Source organism: Alternaria alternata (assembly GCF_001642055.1).
Source record: "Alternaria alternata strain SRC1lrK2f unplaced genomic scaffold CC77scaffold_22, whole genome shotgun sequence".
NCBI lineage: Eukaryota > Fungi > Ascomycota > Dothideomycetes > Pleosporales > Pleosporaceae > Alternaria > Alternaria alternata.
Window position 1 is genome coordinate 298136 of NW_017306211.1, and position 23697 is coordinate 321832.

The 23697-nt window shown below is 52.3% G+C and overlaps 10 protein-coding genes across 10 annotated transcripts; 4 read left to right on the plus strand and 6 right to left on the minus strand.

The window, feature by feature from the left end:
- Positions 1-302: 302 nt before the first annotated feature.
- CC77DRAFT_1024141 (ribosomal protein S28e) lies at positions 303-888 on the minus strand. The gene is made up of 3 exons (XM_018525814.1): positions 790-888; positions 588-671; positions 303-529 (listed from the first exon to the last, which is right to left on the minus strand). The coding sequence occupies exons 1-3, from the start codon at positions 848-850 to the stop codon at positions 468-470; spliced, it is 207 nt and encodes a 68-aa protein (XP_018381678.1). The 5' UTR covers positions 851-888; the 3' UTR covers positions 303-467.
- Positions 889-1833: 945 nt separating this feature from the next.
- CC77DRAFT_997544 (hypothetical protein) lies at positions 1834-3143 on the minus strand (the record flags this gene model as incomplete). The annotated part of the gene is made up of 4 exons (XM_018536518.1): positions 2735-3143; positions 2487-2678; positions 2276-2428; positions 1834-2210 (listed from the first exon to the last, which is right to left on the minus strand). Exons 1-4 carry the CDS (start codon positions 3135-3137, stop codon positions 1834-1836), a joined length of 1125 nt encoding a protein of 374 aa, XP_018381679.1. The 5' UTR covers positions 3138-3143.
- Positions 3144-3692: 549 nt separating this feature from the next.
- Positions 3693-5563, minus strand: CC77DRAFT_1024144 (transcription initiation factor-like protein iib). Its single transcript, XM_018525815.1, has 2 exons — positions 5037-5563; positions 3693-4970 (listed from the first exon to the last, which is right to left on the minus strand). The coding sequence occupies exons 1-2, from the start codon at positions 5284-5286 to the stop codon at positions 4120-4122; spliced, it is 1101 nt and encodes a 366-aa protein (XP_018381680.1). The 5' UTR covers positions 5287-5563; the 3' UTR covers positions 3693-4119.
- A 42-nt stretch (positions 5564-5605) lies between these two features.
- Positions 5606-6097, plus strand: CC77DRAFT_944758 (hypothetical protein; the record flags this gene model as incomplete). Its single annotated transcript, XM_018534981.1, has 3 exons — positions 5606-5632; positions 5682-5766; positions 5823-6097. 3 exons carry the CDS (start codon positions 5606-5608, stop codon positions 6095-6097), a joined length of 387 nt encoding a protein of 128 aa, XP_018381681.1.
- Positions 6098-7803: 1706 nt separating this feature from the next.
- CC77DRAFT_394070 (DUF1765-domain-containing protein) lies at positions 7804-12018 on the plus strand. The gene is made up of 3 exons (XM_018531516.1): positions 7804-9051; positions 9100-10665; positions 10717-12018. Exons 1-3 carry the CDS (start codon positions 8057-8059, stop codon positions 11579-11581), a joined length of 3426 nt encoding a protein of 1141 aa, XP_018381682.1. The 5' UTR covers positions 7804-8056; the 3' UTR covers positions 11582-12018.
- A 1-nt stretch (position 12019) lies between these two features.
- CC77DRAFT_393739 (hypothetical protein) lies at positions 12020-12805 on the minus strand. The gene is made up of 2 exons (XM_018531514.1): positions 12629-12805; positions 12020-12559 (listed from the first exon to the last, which is right to left on the minus strand). The coding sequence occupies exon 2, from the start codon at positions 12530-12532 to the stop codon at positions 12215-12217; it is 318 nt and encodes a 105-aa protein (XP_018381683.1). The 5' UTR covers positions 12533-12559; positions 12629-12805; the 3' UTR covers positions 12020-12214.
- A 2541-nt stretch (positions 12806-15346) lies between these two features.
- CC77DRAFT_394485 (hypothetical protein) lies at positions 15347-17899 on the plus strand. The gene is made up of 5 exons (XM_018531520.1): positions 15347-15632; positions 15692-15726; positions 15785-17484; positions 17544-17634; positions 17697-17899. The coding sequence occupies exons 1-5, from the start codon at positions 15481-15483 to the stop codon at positions 17738-17740; spliced, it is 2022 nt and encodes a 673-aa protein (XP_018381684.1). The 5' UTR covers positions 15347-15480; the 3' UTR covers positions 17741-17899.
- Position 17900: 1 nt separating this feature from the next.
- CC77DRAFT_394465 (cat eye syndrome critical region protein 5 precursor) lies at positions 17901-19882 on the minus strand. Its single transcript, XM_018531517.1, has one exon. The coding sequence runs from the start codon at positions 19556-19558 to the stop codon at positions 18113-18115; it is 1446 nt and encodes a 481-aa protein (XP_018381685.1). The 5' UTR covers positions 19559-19882; the 3' UTR covers positions 17901-18112.
- A 749-nt stretch (positions 19883-20631) lies between these two features.
- Positions 20632-22016, plus strand: CC77DRAFT_394570 (Aldo/keto reductase). The gene has a single exon (XM_018531521.1). The coding sequence runs from the start codon at positions 20845-20847 to the stop codon at positions 21832-21834; it is 990 nt and encodes a 329-aa protein (XP_018381686.1). The 5' UTR covers positions 20632-20844; the 3' UTR covers positions 21835-22016.
- Positions 22017-22198: 182 nt separating this feature from the next.
- Positions 22199-23491, minus strand: CC77DRAFT_944912 (hypothetical protein; the record flags this gene model as incomplete). Its single annotated transcript, XM_018534993.1, has 1 exon — positions 22199-23491. One exon carries the CDS (start codon positions 23489-23491, stop codon positions 22199-22201), a length of 1293 nt encoding a protein of 430 aa, XP_018381687.1.
- Between the last annotated feature and the right edge of the window lie 206 nt (positions 23492-23697).

Below are 23697 nucleotides of genomic sequence, written 5' to 3' on the forward strand. Positions count from 1 at the left end.
TATCGTGTGTCACTTGATAAGGTTGTTAGCTGGTTCGGAGGCAAAGCATAGCGTGGTAGTCGGCGGAACGAACGTCTCGAGCATCTCCGAAATTATGAACCGATCGAAGGCTCACAGGGCGTGCCTAGAAGCAGATCAGTCCATATCCAATAACGTCAGCACCCATATCGTGTCCTGCCAGCAGCTTCCATATGTCACATCCACATCCACTACTCAATGGGAGTTGGTAGATTTTCGATTCATTCAGGGAGAGAACCCAGACTTCTTGATATATCGTCGTAATCGTATCTCCCACAGATCAACTCATCCCCATCCTCCGCTTCCGCAGCGCTAGCAAGAAACACTACGCCATCATATTGTCCATCCTCGTGAAGTCCGTATAGATGCCCATAGCTTTCGCAAAGAACTCCGGTAACCGAATGTAGAAAATGCCGCTTTCCCTTTTTCCCCGAGAGTTGTTTGCGGGCTTATCGCAGACGCCTGGCCTCACGCTCGGATTCGAGGAGGCAGAGAATGTCGTTCTCGCGGACTGTGGTACATGTGTTAGTATTTTGGAGGGGTGCGCGGGGTAGGCAGAGAGTGCGTACCTGGGCCCTTGACGTTGCGGATGATGGAACGGGTCTGGTCGTTCATGAACTCGACACGGCACTGGGTGACACCACCACGGGAGCCTGTAATATATCCGTCAGCCTGCCATTCTCTCAAGTCACATTGCATCCACCACTGTTCCTTGACTGCGCCCTTCTTCTTTCTCTTCTTCTTGTGGGGGGATTCGGAAATTTCGCGTACCGGTTCGGCCAAGGACACGGGTGACCTTGACGAGGTTGACGGGGGCCTTAGCAGAGTCCATTTTGTGCGATTGTGAATTTCGACGGGAGTCGGTTCGTTCGGTGTACGGAAGAGCTGGGTTGGGCGTTCGGGGATGGAGTCAAGCTGGCGATGGGTGAGCGTGAGGGCCGTCGGTGGGCAAATTTCCAATGTGCGCTAGCTAGGCGAGCAGGGGTCCGATGCGCTAGTGCATGGCCCACTCACATCAGCGGCAATGTCAACACCAACACCAACATCACACCCTCATTTCGTGGTTCTCGGTATTCACACATTCTGCGGTAGTTTCTAAGAGCTAGGGGCGATGCGCTTGACGCCTGGTAATTTGCACAAAGGCTGGCGAAGCACCTAGAAGCCATGGCAATCAACCCGCCCACCAACCTTGGAGAGCACAACTCAACGACGAGCGCTAGAGCTAGGGCTACAGTTTGAGCTTAAGGCACCCATTCTCCTTTATAATAGGAAACACAGTTTCATCTGCCAAGGAGGCTTCGTTATCCCAATAAGCAATAGTTTCTGATGACAGTTTTCATTCCATTTATCTGCTAAACATTATGAACAGACCACAGGCTACAAAGCGCCCAACCATGACAGCCACCACCACGGCAATTTGAAGAGGGCTAACCATGAGTACCGAGTGCATCCCTCCGGCTACGAAATCGACCGTGCGTAGCGTCGTAAAGACCATGAAAACGCTTCTTCTGTGCCTCGTCCCACAACTCGAAGTTGCCGCGAAGGACTTCAAGAGCCATGTCCAGACTCTCGCCGCGCATCCATACTTTCATACCAGACCATGAGTAGCACGTAGCGCCGATTCTGCAGCTTCAGTAGTTGTGCATACCTGAATCGGCAGTCATGAAAATGGATAACGGATATCAAAGTAATCTTTGTCGTAGCAGATCTTTCCTGGCGTCTTGATGGAGATGGACACGGCAGTACAATTCGTTTTGTAACCGTCTCGTTTTTGATGCCTCAACCTCAACAGGTGCTTGAAGGGGTTTCTTCCCCTCACATATTCGCATATGCCGCTGCATTCCTCCTCGGATATCTTTTGAACATCTTTTGAGACAATCTTGCCGACACAGGAAGAGAAGTGAACGCAGCAGTAGTAGCAGTAACGGTCTCTGTCTCCGTCTCCGTCAAAAACGCAGTCGCTGTTGTAGTCCGCGTAACGACACTGATATCAGTAACAGTACCAACGATGGACAGCACAAAAGGCTCGGGACCCGCAACTTGGGGATGTGCGTCGTTTTCTCCGAGGCAGTATCCGAAGCCGGTTTGACATCCCGCATAGCAGTATTCGGGTCTGTTACCACAGTACCCGTACTGGCTGCAGCAGACGCCGTGTTGAGAGCCGGTGCAAGTGTAACCTTCGGTAGGTCCGCCTGTTCGACTTTCGTTAGTGAGATGTTGAAGAGGGAAGGGAAAGGGGGTTTAGCAGAAGACCTACATTCACCATTGGGTGAGATCTTGAGCTCTTCATAAGGAACAGCTGGAGGCGGCGGAGGAGGTTGGGCGAAGAGATCTGGGATGGCTTGGTGGACTGGTACGGAAGCACTTGGATCCTTTCCGAAGAAGGTCCTCTCGCCAGCTTTCTCGATGCCTGAGGTTATTCGTCAGTGTTCGCTCAGAAGACTTCTTTCAATCTGTCATCAACTTACATGTCTCAAGGAAGAGATCAGCACCAGCCTTGCACACCCAACTTGGCTCACCAGAATATCCACCTTCCCTTTCATAAGCGTCGGTACATCCGGTGCTGTTACAACTCCCTGTCGGACATTCGCCTTGCGGCCCTTCTGGAGTATATAGGTACGCGTCAGGAACGTAAAGCTTGATGCCACCTTCAATAAGCGCTGCAAACATCGTTAGTCCACGGCCAGCCATCAAGCTTGAAGAGAAGACAACTTACGGCAATACATCGCGTTCTCAGGCCCAGCAGTCAGGTCACAATCCACAGCACTGAGATCATACCACATGAATCCCTTGCTCGGCTCCAAATGGTACTCAACTTGGATAATACCCGCCGGTGCCACCGCATAGTGATCCAGATCCCGTATCTTGAGGCTCAATCCCCCACCTAGCGCCTCTGTATTCCGCATCTCGTGGATTACCGAGCCACCACCGCCAGGAACCATTTGTCGGTAGGCATTGCTGCCGTCGATACCGGAGTCTCGGGGGCCGACTTGCCAGAAGAAGAGGGGGTAGGGGCAGTGGTTTATGAACTTTACGATGTTGTGGCCGGAGACGACGGGGACGAAGAAAACCGAGACAAGACAGAGGAGAGAGATGAGGAAGGGTGTGATGGGCTTCATGGTGGGTGGTTAGTAGTTGGTGGGTGGCGACCTACGGCTGAGAGAGCTTGTGATGGACTGGGTTAGGGAGTGAGGGAGGTACTCCCAGTGAGCTTCAGTGTAGGCTGGAGGAAAGCTTGACGGAAACGTGAACAAAACCACGGAAGGCAGTAGATGCGATTTTATAGGAAGAACGATACACCACTTTTGCTGGGTCGTCTCCGCTTGCGCTTTCTTGATATTTGTCAGGAATGATACTGCTTTACTGGAAGCAGCCTTGTCCACCTTCTCGAAATGGTGAAGAAACATCTATGGAGGTTAGACTGAGGGGTGACATCGTGTGCAAAGCCCCAATAATGACTATCACAGCATCATGTTGGGTACTTGGCAAGGTATGCTCGTAATGCAGCACAGACGTATGCTCTTGTGGGGGAAGACCCTCTACCTTCCTCAGCGTAACATACATGGAGATTTGAAAGCGTTGATTACAACATGAACTCAAGATGGACGAGCAAGAATGGCTATCAGACGACAATGTTGGGCAGATTAAGATAAATCGCGGTATTGGGATTATGTACTCGTAATGCAATGTCAACGGGGTCTACACCAGGGTCCTCTAACCAAACTCTGAGAGTCGAATCGCCGGTCTTGTGCTGTGTGCTCGTAAGACCAGTATACTAACACCTGAACCGTAGCCTACAGTCAATTTCACCTCGACATATCGACGTATTTTCCAAACCAACGCCATTTCAATTTTTTCGATATGTGCCTATCTATCGGGTATCATGTGTTGTTGCCAAAGCAATTTGAGTGAGGCTGCGAGAGAGAGAAAAAAACGTACTAGCAATGCCACCGTATTAAGAAACCCCCAAGCCTTACCCATACCAGAGAATTACGAACCCTGTTCATAAACACCATGCAATGCGCTGTCCTTGTAAATGCAAAACCAATTTTCTGAAGAGACCTCAAAATCCCAACGCGACCCTCAAGGCTCGCAAGACAACTATGCTTGCGGAATCCTGGAGCGATCGCCACCCTTTGCGATCCATTCCTCCTTGATGAGCTTGTCCTGTTCCAAGTGCATGAGCTTGTATGCAGTGCGGATCGTTCCGTCGCTGACTTCGACTGCGAGACCAATCTCTTTCGGAGACTTGGGCTGGCCCATGAGATGGGAGACGAGATAGAGACAGGCACCAGCGATGGACAGCGGCGAACGTCCAGCTGCGACTCCGTAATGAGCGACCTGATCCGCGCATTCCTCTGCAACCATCTGTACCTGTGTTCCAAGGGCAAGTTTGGCGCAGGCACGGGGCATGAGACTCGCAGCGCTGGTGGCTGTGGTGCCGCCTTTCTGGTTGAGAAGGTTGACGGTGTCGATGACGGCACCGTTGCCTGCGACGGAGGGCCCGCTGTTCTGCGACTTTTGTATGAAGGCCTCGAGAACCTTGAATGTACGGCCGACTTCCTTCTTGCTGACGTTGGTCATCTTGAAGATCTCGCGGAAACTGCGCTGCTGGTCGTGCTTCCTACACGCGATGAAGATGCAGCCGGCGATAATAGCGTCTTGCGATTTGCCTTTGAACAATTTGGCGTCGTCGGTCATCTTGAACAGCATCTTGGCTGTCTCGGCGGTCGGGCGACTGATGTTTTGTGAGTCGCAGAGCGCCGAGATCTGTCCGTATGCGGCCTGCAACGCCTTGTTGACTTTATCGTGGTTGCTCTTGTTGTGCGCGCGGCTCAGGTCGCGGACTCTCATACCACCGTCGCCAAAACCGATCTCCGTCTGGAGTTGAGAGCCATGAAGCAGCGGGTTCGCGGCGTCTCCGATACGCGAGGGATCGTCGTTTCCTTGATCTAGATGCAAGGCGCAACATTAGCATATGTCTCACTTGCATTTCCTACAAGCAGGCAAGTACTTGCCGTCGTTGGAGAAAGTGCGCCACTCAGAGCGCGTGTCTATAGTCCTCTCTGCAAGTACGCGACCGCAGGAACCGCAAATGGTGTCGCCGGCGCTGAACTCTTCAACTAGATTCGGAGGATTCTCCTTGCAGTCCGGGCAGATCATGGCAACGTTCAGGTCCTCCTGCCACTCGTCTTCTTTCACGGGCGCGGGCGCGGCTTCATAGACCTCGCCAGGCGACAGCAGGCGACCATCGGGAGCGTACGACATTGTTGCAGCAGTTGCGGGATCAGCTACGGATTTGTATTGGGTTCTAGCTATTGCGCGCGGTCGACCGACGACACTTGTAGACTGCTTCTGGGGTGGAGCAGGTCGAGTGAGTGTGGTGGTATGAGACAGGCTGCAGGACGGAGGAAAGACGTGACGGAGGGAAGGTTATAGTTGGAACTGCAGGCGGCCATTTGCTACTTGGCGCGCGCTAAACTGTTTGCGGTCGCGGCTCAAGCTGCGGCGGTCCACGGTTTTTCCCCAACATCGACCTTCACTGTAGCTCCCATTGCCAGCTTCCCCACGTCACCACACCTACACAATGATCGCGCAATCCATCAGGGCCTCGGTACGGTTTTGTTGCTGCTGGAATCTGGACACGTACTGACCCGCCACAGCGCCAGGCGCTTGTCCGAGTTGCCCGCCAGCAGCCTGCCTTTGTCGCTCGCCGCACTTTCATCACTCCCTCGGCCGTCCGATCAGGTGATTCATCCCAAGCGCTCACATACGGGACCGTACTGACCCAATTGGTACTCCAGCCGACCTAGTGCAGGACCTGTACCTCCGCGAGCTCAAGAACTACAAGGTTCCCGAAGTCAAGGCCGGCGACGCTGAGGGCCACGTCCAGAAGTTCACTGTCCCCAAGGCCCCCGCTTCCCCCGAGGAGACCGACATCGCGAACGAGCTCAAGGCATACGAGACACAGGCAGTCGACGTTGAGGGCGCCCAGGGCGAGGACGACGCTGTGCTGCCCCAGGAGGACTGGTTCGAGGAGGAGGACGAGAGCATTACCACCCCTGGAGCCACTCACTAGAGCGCTGCTGGGTGAGGGAAGCCATGTATTAAAATACTAGCGACTGTGCCAATACCATTGGGCGATGAACCCAACTGAACCTCAGCCATGTCCGGGAATACGCAAATCACGTGACGTGATATATGATCAACGTGGGGGTGCAGAGCATCCAAAACTGTGACTATTGATTGGTTCCGTGGGATGTTGAGCAGTTCAAGTCGTGACTATCGATGCTGGGTCCAGGCGGACGAGTGCGTTGATCTAAAACAGCTGTTCTTTGGTGCCTCAGGACAAAGGTGCCCAAACTAAACTACTCATGGACGGGCATTCTTTTTGACTCGATACAGGCCGCGATCTACAAGTACATGAGACGTGGAAGTTATACAACTAGCCTGCTCAGGGTCTAACATCCGTGCTTTGTCGTGATGGACTGGGAACTAACACGGGTCCGCAGTTGTTGGAATATGTACTTTTTGTGCATGCGCATCGCGTTTTGAGAAGCAAGCATCCCACCTTGGCAGTTGATCTGGCGTATGTTCAGGAGAGGGGGTAAAACACGTGAAGCATGTGCGGGGTGCCATGATCGTGATGAGGTTCTGGCAGGCGCTGGCTTACTTTTACGTGCCAGCCTGTAACGCTGTAACAAGTGACTATTCTGTCGCATCTATTCCCACCCAACTTCACACCTTCACTCATACGACGTGTCGCGTTTCTGACCGACTGATGCACATTGTTCCGAGAAGCGTCCATCGTACGCGGCTGGCAGTGGTGATCGCTACACATGCACACGCGACTGCATCATCGACTGCAGCGACCATGGCCCCTCAGATAAGCCGGTCTGCACAGTTGTCTGCCTGGCATGTCCCGTCCCGATAATGCTCTCATGTTCGGAACCTCGGACAAAGCACAGGATGCGCGTGGGGCTCAAGAGGCATCGCGGTTGGACTCTGCCGCAGTAGCTGCAAGCACGGTCGCCTATCTGCATCTACGGCTTTGCATACCGACGTCCTAGTGCGATGCGGACGATGGACTTTTTTTTGGTTGAGAGGTTTACCCTGAAGCACTAGCACCTGTCCACCAGTCGTTGGAATAGTCGACCAGCATTGCTCACCTCGTGCTTGTTCTAGTCATGATGGAAAGACGTCGGGACTGAAACGAGGCGGTAAGCGGCGGGGGTTTTGCAATATACCCAGGTCATGGCCAGGAGATTGCAGCCATGAGAGATTGCAGTGTTCGCAGTTCACGTCAGGGAAAAACAAGTTCGTTCGCCGGGGGGCCCACTGCGCAGTAGACGCAGCCTGTCCCGACCATGTCTACGCGATGCATAGCTGGCACACCACCGGATCGCCACAGGACTTTGTCTGTGTGACGAAAGGCGTCATGCTGGCCGTGGATGGCGGGCTCCCTAAAACTCGTACCCAGCATGTGGCATCGAAAGGTAAAGAAACGGCGCGGCGCGGGTCAGTAGACGAAAGGCAAATGATACCAAGAATACGCCCGTTTTTAATATAGAATTATCGCTCCGACGCGATCTGCACAGGCGAAAGCTGCGCATATGACCCCTGCTAGTCCCAGTTCGTCCGCCTGCGAAGCGTCAAAGTAATAGCTCTAACCTGCCCCCAGCGGCGTCAGCGAGTGCTGAATCTCAAACCTGAAGGCCTGCCAGTCGCTACTACCTCTTGTCCAACTACACCATTCGCTTTCGCACAAACTTCTCAGTCCCCGCACTCCAAGAGCGGCTTCCGTTCGCTCCCGGTACCACAGCCTCGTTTGTGACGTCTTCGCGTCCTTCACGCAACCCTACTGGACTTTCGCCCGTTCACTGCCACTGCCTGCACAACGGCCCGCCTGACAGCACAACGCCGCACCCGTCCCAATTCAGCGCCATGAGCTCATAAACCTCGAAGTGTCTTGACCAAAAATAACAGCCGGCCCTTTACTGCGACTCTATCCCCCCTGTTACCTCCAACTCCCGTCGCCATGCCCATCGCCGTTGCTCCGGCTCCGCGCGGCCACTACTCCCTCGCGAATGCCATTCGGGGCAGGAGTAGAGCCGCGTCAGAGGTCGGCCCGCAGCCTCCCCAGGAAACTCAGCGCGCCCAGCTACCCAAGGCCGCCTCGTACACGTACTTCCCCCAGGTCAAGGACATCAATACTGATGTGCCGGTGGTAGAACTCAGAGGCTCCGAAGACGATGTCGAAACTGGCAAGAGCGAAGAGCGAACCTCTGAGAGCAACTCAGGTGGATCGAGCCCCTCCTCAGAAGAGGCTCCGGACATAGCTGGTGTGGAAATGCCGCAACTCAGGCCCAACAATCTCTCGCGTCGTTCCTCGCGATTTCTCCCCTTCTCCAGCCGGAGCAGAGAACCGTCAGCTGAACGCAAGACGGACAAGAAGGCTGAACGCGGCCGGACCGATGCTGTGAAGAAGCAACAATCAGAGTCCCCGGCTGGCTCCCCGTCACGCTCCCTCACCAACCTGCGGAGGAAGTCGTGGGTCATAAAAGAGCAACCGGGAGATTCTTCGTCTCCTGTAAAAGAGAAGAAACTCAAGAAGAAGAGTGCCACCGACAAGGAGCAGCCCGCTACTACTACTACTACTACCACTGCTGAGCCAAACAAGCGCAAGACACCAACCACTACAACCACAACCAGCATTCCAGAGGAGTCTGAAGCGAGAGACGTCGTGAAAGAAGACATTCCGCCGCCAGCGCCTCTCAACAAGAAGAACAAGCGCCTTAGCGGTCTCTTTGCCAATTCGAGCAGTGCCTCCAACCTGCCCTCTGTACCCAAGTCCTTCTCGACAGAAAAGCTTCCACACTACCCGCAAAACCACAATCCAGTCAGTCCGACCCACGTTGTTCCGCCGCTACCACGCAACGTATCTGCGGAAAAGCTCAAGGGTGTCAAGACGGAGCCTCGCAAGAAAGATGAGCTATGGACCGCGTTCAGGACCCTCGACGCAGACCTGCGCAAGCATGACTCCCTATTCTCGATAGCGAAGTAATAGCTAACAGATGACAGATTCCAATCCAAGTCCAGTTCGCTGAAAGCAAACGTCGTCCGGACGACCCTCCTGCCTTTTCTCCGCCAATATACCGCACACCCTTCAAACCACAAGCTCCGGCCAGAAGATCTCGATCGACGCGTCAACATCCTCAACGGATGGTGGACCGGCCTCTTGGAACTTGTTGCAGGGCGGAACAATCAGTCGATATCTGGCACAGATCGCCCAGTCATTTTGGAAGGAATCGCGGCCATCATGGAGAGACCCGAATGGAGGCTTTACCCGTCTCCTTTCTGTGCTCTTGCAGACCGCGAAGAGACGTTGTCCACGTCCACAACCGGCTCTGCTTCGTCTAGCCAATCCGACTTCCTCGCCGAATCCGTTTACCACAACGTTCGAAATATTTTTACGCAGAACCTGCAATCTCAGATGTCCTTCGTTGTAGAAAAAATGTCGTTACGGAACGCTGCAGCTAGCCTGGTCACCTTTTGCGGAAAGACGTGCGCATATGCTTTTTGCTTCTGCCCAGGCGTCGCCGATGTGTTGGTGCGCCTGTGGAGTCCCTCACTCGACATGATGAAGCGGGTCATGGAGGAGTCTGGTGTTTCTAAGCTAGACCGACTGGATGCTGTCTCGGATCGAGTTGTGGCTGCTTTCCCGCCCATGCTTCATTCCTTGAAGTTGCTCTCGCTCAACCGACTCTTACGCCAGTTGCACAAGCCTGTGTTGCCCCCACTCGCCATGGCGAATCTTGATTGGTATGGGCTTTGGACCAAGCGCTGGTCTGGCGCTGAAAGTGATCTTTTCTATGTATTTGTCAAGCATTTCCATATCCTAGTCAGCGAATTCCTGCCTGTTGAGCCCAGTCAAGCAGAGCGCATCTGTGTGCCAGGACTCATCATGGTACATGCCCAGATATTGGTCAATCTCGATGCGACAATCAACAGGAATACCGCGCCACAACAGCCAGTGGAGGATCCATCGAGGGCAGCAGACATCACGTTCGATGATGTTCTAGAACCCGACGCTTCTGCCTCAAACATCGCCCTCCCACCCGCGAATGCTACCCGAATGATGCAGGAGAATCGACTTATTATGCTAATACGGGATTTCCTTTCCGAGCGGAACTCGCATCTTCATATTGCCAGGCGCATGTTTGCCGACAGTTTTGCTCGTCTCCTCCAGGCGCAGGCGCGTAAAATTTCCATCTACGACAACAGTGCCTGTTACACTCTCTGTGACTTTCTCGAAGAGGCTCTCATTATCATGGTCCGCTACGAACAGCACGATAGCGATCAACACGCGGTAATGGATTGGCCATTCTGGCTTACTGTCTTCAAGGCAATGGCCGCCAGTCATAACACAGCTACAGAAATCAAACTGTACGCATTCCTCTACAGCAGCTGGTGCACGCTGTGTATGGACGAGCGAAGAAAGAGTGGATTGTGCCTTGACTTCCTTCTGGAACCCGCTTTCTTTGAAAGCCGGTTCAACCACTGGTGCCCTATGGTACGGTCTTACTTTATGCGACTGATCTGCTGGCGGGTTGCGCGTTACGATGGAAATGAGACCGATGTTGAAGTGTACGTATTCTTGACGCTTGACAAGGATAGCGAATACTAACAATGATATAGTGCCATAAAACGAGCTTTGAGTGACCGTCTCCGGTCCATCTGGTCTCACTACCTTTGGCTTCAAGAAGAAGCTGAGCGTAAGCAGATCATCTACCCGTCGACCCAGGCATGCAATCCTGCACCAGGCCGACGTTTCCTAATCATACGTAATGATAATCCTGTTGTGGCCAATAACGGCCCGTTCCTTTCGTTTGACGGCGTCGTACAAAACCCTAATCAACGAAAGCCAACTCCGACCAGCACCACTATCCCGGAAGCTGAGATCCGACCAGCCTCCGCCGTGTCTGCCGATTCAAGCGACTTTCCTGACGAGGAGTCCGGCAAGGGCAAGTGGAACATTTTGCGAAGTCTCATGGGAGGCAGCTCGAAGCAGACCGCGAAGGCGAAGAGCCCTGCACCATCCATTAAAGAAAAGGAGAATTCGAGCAAGACATCATCCCCTGCCAAGTCCACGACTGAAGCACTTGCCAACACCGCATTGGCATCCGTTCCCGCCCCCGTATCCATCCCCACACAACCACCACCCTCTACCCACCGCACCTACAACTTCCGCTTCTCCCTCGAATGGGTCGACAAGCGCTTTGGTACCTACCACAACATGCGTCTTCAACCCCCCAAACTGCCTGCTCCCGCCCAATCCCTGCTTCAACAAAAGGGAATCAATACAGAGCCTGTGCTGGCTACGCCTCCAATTGGTGCGGCGGTTACGTCAAGTACGTATGCTGGAAGAGCACTGGCGGAATGGACGTTTGTTAGTCACGAATGCCAGAACTTCTTTGATAGGAGAAAGAATGAAGGCGTGCCGACCAACAGGCAGGTCGAGACGCCTACTCTTAATGTTGAGGCTTTCAGGAGGCCGGGGTAAGGGTGTATGAGGAGAAGAGGGCTGAGGAGGAGTAAGGGAGGCGAAGCAACAACATTCACTTCAGGAACGAGTATATACTTTCGGCTGGCTCGATACCGACACAAACACACACGCACACAAACTTTGACGATTTGCATACGGACTGCTCGAAAGCGGAGCATCCCCTGGCGGCGTTTCTTTCTTCCACATCAATTCGAGGCACATCGAGCACCATTCTGTCTCTCTCTCTCTCTCTCTTGTTTAAACCCCGTCATCTGGCATGCATGGCAGTGCGCTTCTTGCATTGCCTTACTTTTCTTATTCATCACTTTCTCTTTGGGTTGTTTGTAAACTTGGCGTGGGCGTACATGTGTAAGAGCGAGTAATGGATATATTATACACTTTTTGAGGGCCGCGGAAGCTGGCTGGTTGGTTGGATATTAGATATATGAATTGTATTGTCTTTTTCTTCCTTCCCTTTATCTAGTTCTCCCGTGTTACTGGTGTGCAGCTTCTTCCGTCTTTTTGAGTTAGTCGTACATTTATTGCATATCGTCCATTCATTGCGCCTGTCTAACTCCAACATAAGCAACTCCATCAACTCCATGTCCATATCTCTTGAACATCCCTTGGACATTACCGGTTCTGCATAGCTCACTTGCGCACGATAGCAATGACAATGCCGGCAATAATCCCGATGACAGTGCACGCCAGTGTTATGAGGGCGATTACAATCGTAATGACTTTGAAGTTCGTAACGAGGTAGTCGTACCACGTCTGGTCGTTTTGCATGGGTGGGAAAGTCATGGCCCTTGCGATTATATTCGAGTTGTTGCGATTGTTGCTGTTATTGGTGGAATGTGCGTTGTGTGACGGTACATGGTGCGTAGGTAGTCTAGTGTCTGTATTGACGGGCTGAGTTGATGTAGAGTTGTTGACTTGACCGGCTGCAGTGGTGGTAGAAGAAGACATGGGGATGCGATGCGAGGCTTGGTTCAACTAGAACGGGTTAGCGTGGTATTGTGCATTGTCAACTGGAACCTCTGAGGCTGCTTGAGAAGTACGTACGAGAACCAAGATGGACTACAGTCGTATAATTGGATTGCAAAAGCCTTGAGGTATGGTGGGCAGTGTGGTCTATCTGAAGACGGTGCAGGAAAGCAAAAGACGTACCTATATCATGCTCGTGTACAGTAGGAGACATGAGATACCAGACCCCTGCGACTGCAGCTCGCTACTGCTGGTGCTCAACGATCTAAGTGAGTTGGGCAGCAAATCCTTGCAGCCGACATGTAAAGGCATTCTCGGCTGACCATCTTGGTATGTTATTGGTGGATGAGCATGCACATGTTATGTTATCATTCCCGAAAGGGTTAGTGATTCAGCCATACGTTACACTTTCGGGGTCCCAGTTAGTAGAAGCCTCAGCCGGAGTCGTCCCTTTGAATTCCCGTCGCCGTGCCTTTGCACGAACTCTTCTGATTCGCCACACATAGCGTTTCATCATTGTTCCCACGCAAACTCATTGCTTTTTCCCCGTGTCTGGTTTCTCTTACACTAGCTAATTTGAGCACCGCGAGCGCGATCTGGATTTGTGCACTAGCATAGGAGCAATCTTTTTGTCAACTTTTGTAACCTTACTCATAGCAACAGTCTTTCGAGTCTGGAGAATGATTGTCCCCCATTTTCACTCCCAGTAAGTTGTCTTTGACGCAATATGGAGAAGGATTCTGACATTCGCAACAGCCACCTCCTCCACCTGTATGCTACATAGTCTTCCCAGTTTGTTATGGTAGATATGTAGCTAGCGCGAACCTATGCTAGACACCGCATCTAACTATCGAGTATCAAACGCTTTATAGCCCTCAAGATAGGCGGTCCATCGATATTCTCTTGCATCACATCGATACTCCTCACATCATGCCCAATGAATCTTGCCGTAACCGCGCGATTTCGCAATCGCGATCTCCAGCGCGATCACATTTGACTGTTAGTTGTAATGAAGGGTGGTACTCTGTGTGTACGCTGTCAAAGCGTGTGTGCAGCCTCTTTGACTATCTTTTTAACAAAACTTTCACTGAAGATCTTTCTAGTCTATCTTGACGACAAACTCGTCAATTGCATTCCACGAGTGACTTATATATACCTCTACACCTGTATAGTATCCGCTGAACAAATGCTTGCGCAACAAATCTATGATACCGCCTATCGTCTCGAAGTGCCTTTCCTATGTAATCTACTTCGCTGCAATAAGAAACTCCAATAGCAGTGCCAACGACTCGACAGAGGCATACTCTATGACATAACTGAACCATGTTTTCTTCTCATCAGGCACGACTGCCAACTTCTTGGTGCTCGACAGTTTTATTCGGACGTTGGGAAGACGATAATTGAATGCATAAGATTGAGTGTGAGCCGTTGGTGGGAGGATAGGCGTAGGTAATGTAGCGTTGGCGTTAACCCTCTGAGAAAGTGAGTCGCCAAACAGTTCAGCTAATTCGATACTTTCATCAACTCGATCGGTTGTAGTGGTAGTGGTGGTGGTAGAGAACATGTTGATGCTATGCTATGCTTCGCGACTACAAAGTGTTAGCGTGGTGCTTTCGCGGCCCTAATTGGAGGCCAAACCCCATACGGTCGTGCTCGTCGATGCTAGTGAACTGCCCCAACCTCACACAGTATATGTAGCAACGACACTCAACGAAAACTTAAAAGAGCTACTTTTCTGTAAAACCCCTCACCTTATCTTTCTCAGAGTTTCTGCTTGGCACTGAGGTATTTAATCCTTTGAGGTGTGCCCTTATGTCAATGCGATTGGGCATATGGAGGCGCTAGCCTCCCCTGAGTTGCACGTCTGCATAACACAGCCGAGCTGTTGCGGCCAACGCTGGTTATCAGTCACCAGGATGTAGACCAGCTACAAAACTAGAGGGGAGTAACCAGGAGAGAAATACCATGAAAGCCGGTAATTGCTGAAGACTTGCGCTTCCACTTCGTCGCAGCTGGCACCTTACCGATGGTCTCTTACGTCATGGTTCGCAAATTCGTACACCAACTGCGCAAATCCGCAGCTGACATCGCCATCCTAGTTACGCACAGCTTTTATTGTTGAAGGTGCCGAACTCAGCGACGCGATACTATCCTCACTCCCTGACGGATGTTGTTCATCGCGCCTGGACAAACCCTAACCTTTGATCGCGAACCCATCTTAAACCTGATTGCTTTGGTGGCTGTCCCATTAGGAGAACAAAGATATTGCCTTCGTGCTTGCCAGACGTGAGGTTCTCGCGAACTGTCTGAAGTTGTTGAACATAACTTTTTCTGGTATATGCCGAGGTCTCTCTGCTTTCAATCATGCTTTCCAATCTTCCCTACCTCAACGTACAACCCTATCTTCGTTGGAAGGGATTACCAGTTTCAAGTGCAATGACCGTGCGAAGTCCCTCTTATGTCCGATTTTCTCAATTACCGCTTTTCGCAGTCTGTCCGCCATGCTCCATGTTGGATTTGAAATACTATTCGGAACGTCATTTGAACAATCCTGAAGGATTCGCGGTCGGGTCGATCAAGGCTAATAAGGTGCACTTAGCTCCGCGAAACTGCCTCTGCCTGGTTGCATGCCCCGACAAGGATAAAAGCAAGGATGGGTAAGGTAGCCGAGGGAAGTACCACGTAAGCATTCGTCGCCATATAGCATTGAAAGCCTTGCTTATAGAAGCAAGGCCACCCGCGCATCCTAGAAGAGTTGAGTTTTGCTGTTGGACGCGTACCTCGGCTTTCCAGCCGCGTAGTATCGTGTATACAAGAAGTGCTCTTGTGAGCAAATCGGCTGGACGTTGCGCCCTTTGGATTGCGATTACAGGGTCATGATGCAGTATCTGGTAAGGTGATAGCCTCGTTATGCAAGGACATCGCTTCGGATGTGTTCGGTCCGAATCAACTTTCCTATTTCATTATATATGAAAGAATCTAAGACATTCATGAGTAAGGCGATCATGGAGGATGAAATCAAACTGCGGCAGTTGGAAAGGAGTTTAAAGTTAAGGGTCAAAACAGGATGCGACACTTGCCGGTAAGTGGCTCCACACTAATCACTCAGCAGACATGCGCAAGCTACTTACTGGTTACTAGAAAGCGACGCATAAAATGCGACGAAGCAAAACCGTGTAATTAACCGAATATCGCAAATCAGTTGGGATGGAAATGAGGACTAACGACCACCAGCATGTTACAGATGCACAAGAGCCAATCGAACATGCGGTGGTTACAGAGACACCTCGCCACAAGATTCCACGTCTCCAGCCACCGCAGCCGCGTACCGCAATTCTTCATTCCTCGCTATTCCCCAGCGCCAACAACAACAACAGCAGTCGCGCCGCCAGTCAACTATCTCCAGAAGCCCCTCAACAAGCCTCAGCCCAGAACCTCTCGAGAATCGCTCATTCCACTACTTTCAAACATACACCCTACCACGTTGGACCGAATTCTTTGATTCTAGCCTATGGTGTCAGACGGTGCTTCAGTTGACCCATGAGGAACCTGCTGTGAAACACGGAATCCTGGCGCTGAGCTGTTTACATGAGAGGCTTGAGAGTGGTAGAGCCACCACCACCAGTTCGCCAACTACTGATGGTAGTATACCCCGTGATGCAGCGCTCGTACAGTACATACGCGCAGTCCGTTATTCAAACGAACTCCTTTCTTCGTTTCAAGAGGATGGAAATGGTGGTGATCGTAGTAAGAATGGGTTTGTCATCGAGAAGACATTGATACTTTGTATCATTTTTACCTGTTTCGAGAATCTATCCGGGAACTATAGGGCGGCTAATATGCATCTCCGCAACGGCCTTCGTATTCTTCACCAATACTGTCTACCTTCCCCCTCTGGTTCATCCGACTCATCAACAACAAGTCAAACCTCCATCCAATATGCTATCGCCAAGGTCCTCCATCGTTTCGACTTTCAAACCATGATTTTTTCCGATGACACGTCCCCATACGAATGGTGGTTGGATACCGCACCAGAAATCCCGGCGATCTCGTCACCAGAAGATGGTTATGAAAACAATGAGGCGGCAAGAGACGATCTGGTTGAGTTGAGTCGGTGTCTGCTATGGACTTCGGGAAATCTAGATAAGGAACCAAGGGTCACAGGGAAGAAGGACTTTAGGAAAATGTATGAAGGGGCGATAAGAGCATTGGTGGTGTGGCAGCACAAATTTGGGCTTTTTGACAAGAAGTATAGGAAAGGCACTGAAAGAGATACAGGAAGGGAAAAGGAGGACGAAGGGAAAGCGACGGATGGCGGGACTTTACTCCGGATCTACGCTATCATGATGCGGGCGATAGTTGCAGCAGGAGCAGGTCTCACGAGTGAGATGGTGTGGGATGCCTACATCGGGGACTTCAGGGAGGCTGTCGAGCTCGCGGAGACGTTGCCTATGCTTCAGCCTCAACCTCAACCACCTGCATTGCCATCGCCGCCAACATCACCGCCCTTACCCCACCTGACGATAACCTTCCATTCCAACACCGCCTACCCAGTCTCCAACCATACTTCCTACCCCCACTCCTTCACATCCCGCCTGGCACCTCAGATAATCTCTCCATCCTTCGAACTCTCCCCCATGGTGCCCCTCTTTCTCATCGCAACGCGCTGCCGCGATCCGCTCGTTCGTCGGCGCGCCTTAGTTCTCCTGCTCAACTACCGGCGGCGCGAAGGTGTTTGGGATTCGTTGGCTGCGGGTATGATTGCTGCCCAGGTGTTGAAACAAGAAGAAGGAATATTGGATGCGGAGTTGAGCGAGGGAAACTGGCTGAGTATGGGAAGGGTGGAGAAAGCGGACGACATAACGGAGGAAAGGAGGTTAGGAAATCTTCTTGTGAGAGTGGAAATGAAGGATGGTGGTGCTGGGGCTATTCAAGTAAGTTGTTTTGTGTTGTGACGAGTCTATGTGGGATGGAGGCTAATTTGGTGCTACAGATGAGGTATGATAAGGGTAATGAAGAGAAGTTGAAGGCTGGGAGGACATTTGTAGGTACAGGGGAAGCTATATATGGAGGGGACATTTTGTGTCAGTAAACCTTGACACAACTCATGCGAGTATGAGATGGTTTGCTAACGGGCTTTTGATAGTCTATGCGAACAGAGGAACTGCGCCAAGAAGTCACTGGGTTTGATGACGAACCGGGAGCGAAGATACGGTTTTGGAGTAGAGATGAAAGGATGGATGGTACTCTGTGCGATGTCAAGTTTACATGAGGTAGTGAAATGAGTGGTAATGGAAAGACTACATCTGAGACGAAGACATCACATCTATGTAAAGAGGCAATGGAATGAAGCGATGATGTAAAGAGGTAGAAGACTTTTAGAATTCATCGTAATCTATAAAGAAACCAAGAATCCGTGGACTCAATTGTTCGTAAAATCTATAAAGTGGTGCTAGCTTCGCTATGCAAGGATATAAAACCCATAAACGCCAGAGAAATGCTTATCTACAACAAAGGAAAGAAAGTCCTTCGTATCAATCGTTTGATGTTCCCAATCAACGCTTAAGCGATGGCAGAAGAGCCACCCTCAGCCATGACAGGGTTGATCTTCTCGTCAAAGTTGAACTTGAAGTCCTGGCCAAGCTCCTTCTTCATGGCAGTGGTGACAGCCTCGAAGACGTTCTTGAAGACACCGAAGGAAGCAGGGTTGTTCTCGTCGTTGTCACCACCCTGGAAGACACCAGTGCGGACAAGGCAAGTGTTCCAGCCGTACATGTTACCACCGACGATATCGGAAGCAGGGTTGTCACCAATCATGTAGATGTTGGCGGGCAGCTTCTCGTCGTTGTGGATAGTCTCCATCCAGGAAGCGATGACCTCGTCGGCGTACTTGTAGGTAGCCAATTCGGGCTTACCGTAGACAACACGCTCGAGTTCAACACCGGTGAGCGACTTGTACATGGCCTCGAGACCAATGCGGAAGGCTCCCTGGGACATACGGGGGAAGGGGTGCTCAGTAGGGCACAGCATGTCACCCTGAGAGAAGTAGATGGGGATGCGCTCGGAGACGGGGTCCGCAGCACGGGTTCCGAACTTGCCGTTCTTAGACTGGAGAAGGTCCATGATGATCTGGATGTCGGTGGCGTAGTCGCGGCTGTCAGAGAAGACCATGATGGCTTCAATGTTGACCTGGCTGAAGTCGCGAGGGCGGGAAGTCGCGCGCTCCTCATCGGTGAAGACACGGTAAGGGGCGATGGTAGGGTCCCAGGCAATGATGTCGTTGGGGACAACAATGTCTTGGAAGCCGTATTGCTCAGCGACCTCACGGCACTTGTAGCCCTCTCCACCGACAACGAGGACGGTCTTGTAGTACTCGGCCAAGGCACGCATGGGAGTGTGCGACTGGATGAACTGCTCGGTCGAGATGGGGTTGTGGAGAATCTTGGAGAGCTGGTCGACACGGGCTTGCTCAGGCTTACCAGATCCGTTGGTGAGGAAGATGTGGGGGATCTTGATGCCGAGCTCGTTGTCTCCGTTCAAGATCTCGAGGACGCGCTGACCCTCGGGGATGAGACGGTCACCGTGGACGAGGACACCGTCAATGTCGAAGACGAAGGCCATGTCCTTAGCGGCGCGAACCTTCTCGCCAGCGAGGTCCTGGAGCTGAGCAGCGATGATGTCGCGGGATGGCTGGATCGGGGGCATGCCAGGGCGGACAGCAGCACCACGGCCATCGGGGTAGTGAACGGATGAGAGACGTGATTGCCTCTTGGAACGAGGGATGGGCAATGAGGTACCGAAGGAGTTGCGGGATCCTCTCCTCTCCTTCATGGAAGGCTGGAGAGAGAGGTTGTGCATGTAGCTAGTGGTGTCGGCCATGGCACTTCGGGTTGCTGGTACTTCGACAGCGTTCTCAGTGCCATCTTCGTTGTCAACGGGGATTGGGACCTGGGTGTTGGACTTGGTCTGAGTGAGAGGAACCTCGTTCTCTTGGACGGAGGGAGACATGATGGCGGTTGTAGTTGAAGTTTGATATAAGAATGGGGTATCAAATCAAGAAGGTAGTAATAGTAGTATCAAGCTTCACAGAAGCTATGAGTGACAGTAGATGTGGAGTTGTGTGATGATGAATGAGCAGTATCAGGGTCCTGGGGGAGGGGCTCTATATATCACATCACCCGATAGGTAGCGACTGCCATAAACCCCAGATGCCATCATCATTCGCCAATCTCTTCTAGAAAGTTTCGCAGGAGCTTTTCGCTATCCCGATTCAGGCCGGCCACACCAACCACGTTCTGGCACTGTGAGCGTTCAACAAGTACCTCTGTACCCACAGTGCGACATCATTACCATGCGGAAGTGGCCGTGCATGGCAACACTAGTGGAGAAGTTTGCTGAACCAGAGAATGTGTAGGATACCGTCACCGCCGTATTATCGCCGAAAACTGGGGACCGATAGCAGCGTAGTGCTGTGAGTCGCCACAACACCTAAAAACAGCGTTGTATACCTCTCGCCGATGCCGTCGAAGCTTAGCGCAGAGCCTCATTTGACCGGACGCAGAGCGCGGCCGGAAGATAAGGCACGGTACACCGCCTGTCAGAGGTGGTTGGCGTGCATATGCGACATGTGGGAATAGCTGAGACGATTGTAGCAGGATGTGTAGACGGTACAGGCAGCTTGCAGACAGACACGGCGTTACTTCCCAGCAGTTCCTGGTAGTGACGAGCAGTGGGTGGGGCGAGGTAACCGCGGCTCGCCGAATTAGGGCGAAGGCAGCTAGCGATCTGCTTAAACGAGTGGCTGACAACGGCAGAGCCGCACGACTATTGGGACTACATCGTTCCACATTTCCTTGCGAACGAAGTTGAAGTCGGCAAAACTTCCGCGCCAGAAATTAAAATGGCTTCGCTCGGCCCGTGCTGTGGACCCTGAATCCACAACCGACGTCATTGTTGATGACGAGGGCCAACACCAGAGGGCCAACGTGAAACTGTTGGATGGGACTATTATGGAGTTTTTTCGCAATGGGACCGATGCCTGCGAGATGCCTCTGCGATCGGAATCTCTCGGTGTGAGGTCACGGCCGGCAGAGCTTCATGGTTGGGCATGGTCGATGATGAAACCTTGAAGAAAGAAATTTCAGACGGACCAAGGTTACGCTGGATATATGTAGCACAATAGTCCCAGCACGCGCTGTTGCCGCTGAATAAACCATCTCCAAATCACTTGACACCTTTCATTGTTTTGAACCTACATCACATTTTCACATCTCCAGCATCACAACACCGCAATCATGGCCCCCCTCGCGAACCAGAAGTCTTTCAAGCTGTCCAATGGCGTCATCATGCCAGCCGTCGGATTCGGCACCTTTGCCAGCGAAGGCGCATCTGGCGAGACGTACGCTGCCGTAACCACAGCGCTCAAGACGGGCTACCGCCATCTCGACTGCGCGTGGTTCTACCAGAACGAAGGCGAAGTCGGCGACGCCGTCCGCGATTTCCTCAAGGAGAACCCCAACGTCACACGCAAGGACCTTTTCATCTGCACAAAAGTATGGAACCACCTGCACGAGCCCGAGGAGGTCAAGTGGAGTTTCGAGTCGAGTCTGAAGAACTTGGGCGTTGACTACATCGACGCGTTCCTCGTCCACTGGCCCATTGCCGCAGAGAGCGATGACAACCACCAGCCCAAGTTGGGTGCTGATGGCAAGTACATCATCAAGAAGGAGCTCACAGAGAACCCAGAGCCCACATGGCGCGCCATGGAGGAGATCTACAACTCCGGCAAGGCCAAGGCGATCGGAGTTTCCAACTGGACTATCCCCGGCCTGAAGAAGCTGCTTCAGATCGCGAAGGTCAAGCCCATGATCAACCAGATCGAAGTCCACCCTTTCCTCCCCAACACAGACCTCGTCAAGTACTGCCAGGAAAACGACATCCTCGTCGCCGCCTACTCGCCGCTCGGCTCCCAGAACCAAGTTCCCAGCACGGGCGAGAAGGTCCGCACCAACCCCAAGCTCAACGAAGTTGCCGAGCGAAGCGGTCACGACCTTGCGCAAGTCCTGCTCGCATGGGGTCTTCAGCGCGGCTACGTTGTCCTGCCCAAGAGCTCCACGCCCAAGCGCATCGAGAGCAACTGGCTCATCCCCGAGCTCAGCAAGGCCGACTTTGACGCCGTCGAGGAGGTCGCCAAGGGACGGCACACACGTTTTGTCAACATGAAGGACACTTTCGGCTACGATGTCTGGCCAGAGGAGACCGACGGTGGTGAGCTCAAGGCATAGAGCGGGGCAATGAGATCACGATGACACGACATGTTCGATTCGATTTTTGTTTCTTTTTAGCGATACCAAAAGTCAATCCGAGACTTAATTAGATTAGCTCGTAGAGCAATGGAATCGATCGTGAGAGATCGTGAGATTTATTATATCATGTTTGCATAGCATTGCGTACATCGTGTTCGCAGATCATTGTGTTCGCGTGTTATGACGCCTGCCCAGCAACGGCGTCTCCCCGCACGCCCAGGCCACCGGTGCACTACCATCAGGCCTATACACAAGGATTCGTGTATACGACACATCCTCCCAAAAACAACTGCGATCCTGTCGCAGTTGCATACAATTTGTAAAATAGTGTGTAGAAAACCGTTCAAGTTAAGACCAGGCGATCCAGCAGTTCCAGATTCCTCCTCTCTCTATGTTTCCTCTCCTCTTCTGCTGTTTGCTGCTGCACGATCGCTTGTTTCGGTAGAACTATCTCAGGGAAGTGCTCTTTTGTGAACTCCATAACGCTCTGCGCTTCCGCAAAATTCTCTTGTTCCATCAGCTGCCGGGCTACCCCTAGGCAAAGCTGAACCAGGAAATTCCGTCGACCCCGAGATGCGTTTACGTATTTGATAGCGCCAGCAGGATCCTGGATGAATTTGAGGCCAGGTTTTGCGCTAGGTTGGGTAGGGTGGTGCAGTGAGAGCATGGACTGGACCGCTCGACTCCAGTCTCCAAACCAGTGGATTGATGACAGCAGGAATTTCTGGTATAATAACGGCGCTATTGAATGGTCGGGATTGGAAATGATCAGATTTACAAGATGACCACCTGCAGGCCTTAGCACGTCATAAGCTGCTTCGTATCCTGCGTTCTCGAACAGGCGGAACGCTTGCATGAAAACATTCATACTGCTAGTAACGTCTTTTTTGTCCGCCGAGAGTACAACCATCTTGGCCAGGAGTTGTTGTTTGAAAGTTGCTATTCGTGCGACATCTAGTCCGGTGTCTTTTGCGCGTTGTTCGTTTGGTCGAATGAACCAGCGCCAGAGTGCTGTGGTCTCTCCCTCGGCTAGTAGTAGAGCCACCAATCTGTTTAGAAATTTGGTGCTGCGCCTATGATATTGACTGATCGACATGTCGAGAAACTGCTTTGAGTTTTCCAAGTTGCTGGTTTTGAGCCATTCTGCGAGTACAGTTGCTGGTGATCTTCCGTTCTCAAGTCTCAAGGGACTTGGGTTCGTGGTCTTCTCGAGGTACTCGAGACATACGGCGGCCTTTGGCAAAGTGGCAGAACCTGCGGCGATCTCATCGACGAACCAAGCCATGGGGTCTCTCATGATATCGATGGCAGCCGGTCCTGACCCTCTCCGACGGGGCTTCACGGCGAGAAGAGGGTTGTTCAAGATGGAGTCGATGTGCTGAGTTGCTGAATCGTACGACGACGTCTGGCGGTTTGGAGAGGAATTGCGTCGGCCATGGCTGGTGGTCAACTCTCGTGCCGGTTTCCTTTGGCTGCTCTCGGAGGGGGCGAGGGGGTGGGCGTGGTCGAGATGGGTACGGAAGGAGTTGGTCAGCAAGTTGAGGAATTGCTGCGACTCTCGTGGCGACAGGGGGAGCTGGGGATGGATCTTAGAGGCGAGAGTGCTCAGCACGCGTTTGCCGGCGGAAGACTGCATGGCTTCGTGTTGGTGTTGGGGTGTCTGGGCGGGTGGAGTGAGGCGGATGACGAGGGTGGACCAGGCGGTTCGGGAAGGTGCCGCCTTATGCGCACGTGACGGGTTTAACGCGCGCATCATGGCAGGCTGGGACGAGACGCTCCAGCTATTCGTAGATCAATTGACCTTCAGCCCTCACCTTACTTCTGCATAAACGACAGCCTGCC

What these genes read in the sequence shown, in the direction of transcription:
- CC77DRAFT_1024141 (XM_018525814.1), bottom strand. Translation starts at nt 850, where the DNA reads ATGGACTCTGCTAAGGCCCCCGTCAACCTCGTCAAGGTCACCCGTGTC. An exon ending in CCGTGTCCTTGGCCGAACCG is followed by an intron (nt 672 to 789) that starts GTACGCGAAATT and finishes GATATATTACAG; the next exon opens with GCTCCCGTGGTGGTGTCACC. An exon ending in CCGCAACGTCAAGGGCCCAG is followed by an intron (nt 530 to 587) that starts GTACGCACTCTC and finishes CATGTACCACAG; the next exon opens with TCCGCGAGAACGACATTCTC.
- CC77DRAFT_1024144 (XM_018525815.1), bottom strand. Translation starts at nt 5,286, where the DNA reads ATGTCGTACGCTCCCGATGGTCGCCTGCTGTCGCCTGGCGAGGTCTAT. An exon ending in GCGCACTTTCTCCAACGACG is followed by an intron (nt 4,971 to 5,036) that starts GCAAGTACTTGC and finishes CCTTGCATCTAG; the next exon opens with ATCAAGGAAACGACGATCCC.
- CC77DRAFT_394070 (XM_018531516.1), top strand. Translation starts at nt 8,057, where the DNA reads ATGCCCATCGCCGTTGCTCCGGCTCCGCGCGGCCACTACTCCCTCGCG. An exon ending in CTCGACGCAGACCTGCGCAA is followed by an intron (nt 9,052 to 9,099) that starts GCATGACTCCCT and finishes AACAGATGACAG; the next exon opens with ATTCCAATCCAAGTCCAGTT. An exon ending in AATGAGACCGATGTTGAAGT is followed by an intron (nt 10,666 to 10,716) that starts GTACGTATTCTT and finishes ACAATGATATAG; the next exon opens with TGCCATAAAACGAGCTTTGA.
- CC77DRAFT_393739 (XM_018531514.1), bottom strand. Translation starts at nt 12,532, where the DNA reads ATGTCTTCTTCTACCACCACTGCAGCCGGTCAAGTCAACAACTCTACA.
- CC77DRAFT_394485 (XM_018531520.1), top strand. Translation starts at nt 15,481, where the DNA reads ATGTGTTCGGTCCGAATCAACTTTCCTATTTCATTATATATGAAAGAA. An exon ending in ATGCGACGAAGCAAAACCGT is followed by an intron (nt 15,727 to 15,784) that starts GTAATTAACCGA and finishes AACGACCACCAG; the next exon opens with CATGTTACAGATGCACAAGA. An exon ending in GTGGTGCTGGGGCTATTCAA is followed by an intron (nt 17,485 to 17,543) that starts GTAAGTTGTTTT and finishes TTGGTGCTACAG; the next exon opens with ATGAGGTATGATAAGGGTAA.
- CC77DRAFT_394465 (XM_018531517.1), bottom strand. Translation starts at nt 19,558, where the DNA reads ATGTCTCCCTCCGTCCAAGAGAACGAGGTTCCTCTCACTCAGACCAAG.
- CC77DRAFT_394570 (XM_018531521.1), top strand. Translation starts at nt 20,845, where the DNA reads ATGGCCCCCCTCGCGAACCAGAAGTCTTTCAAGCTGTCCAATGGCGTC.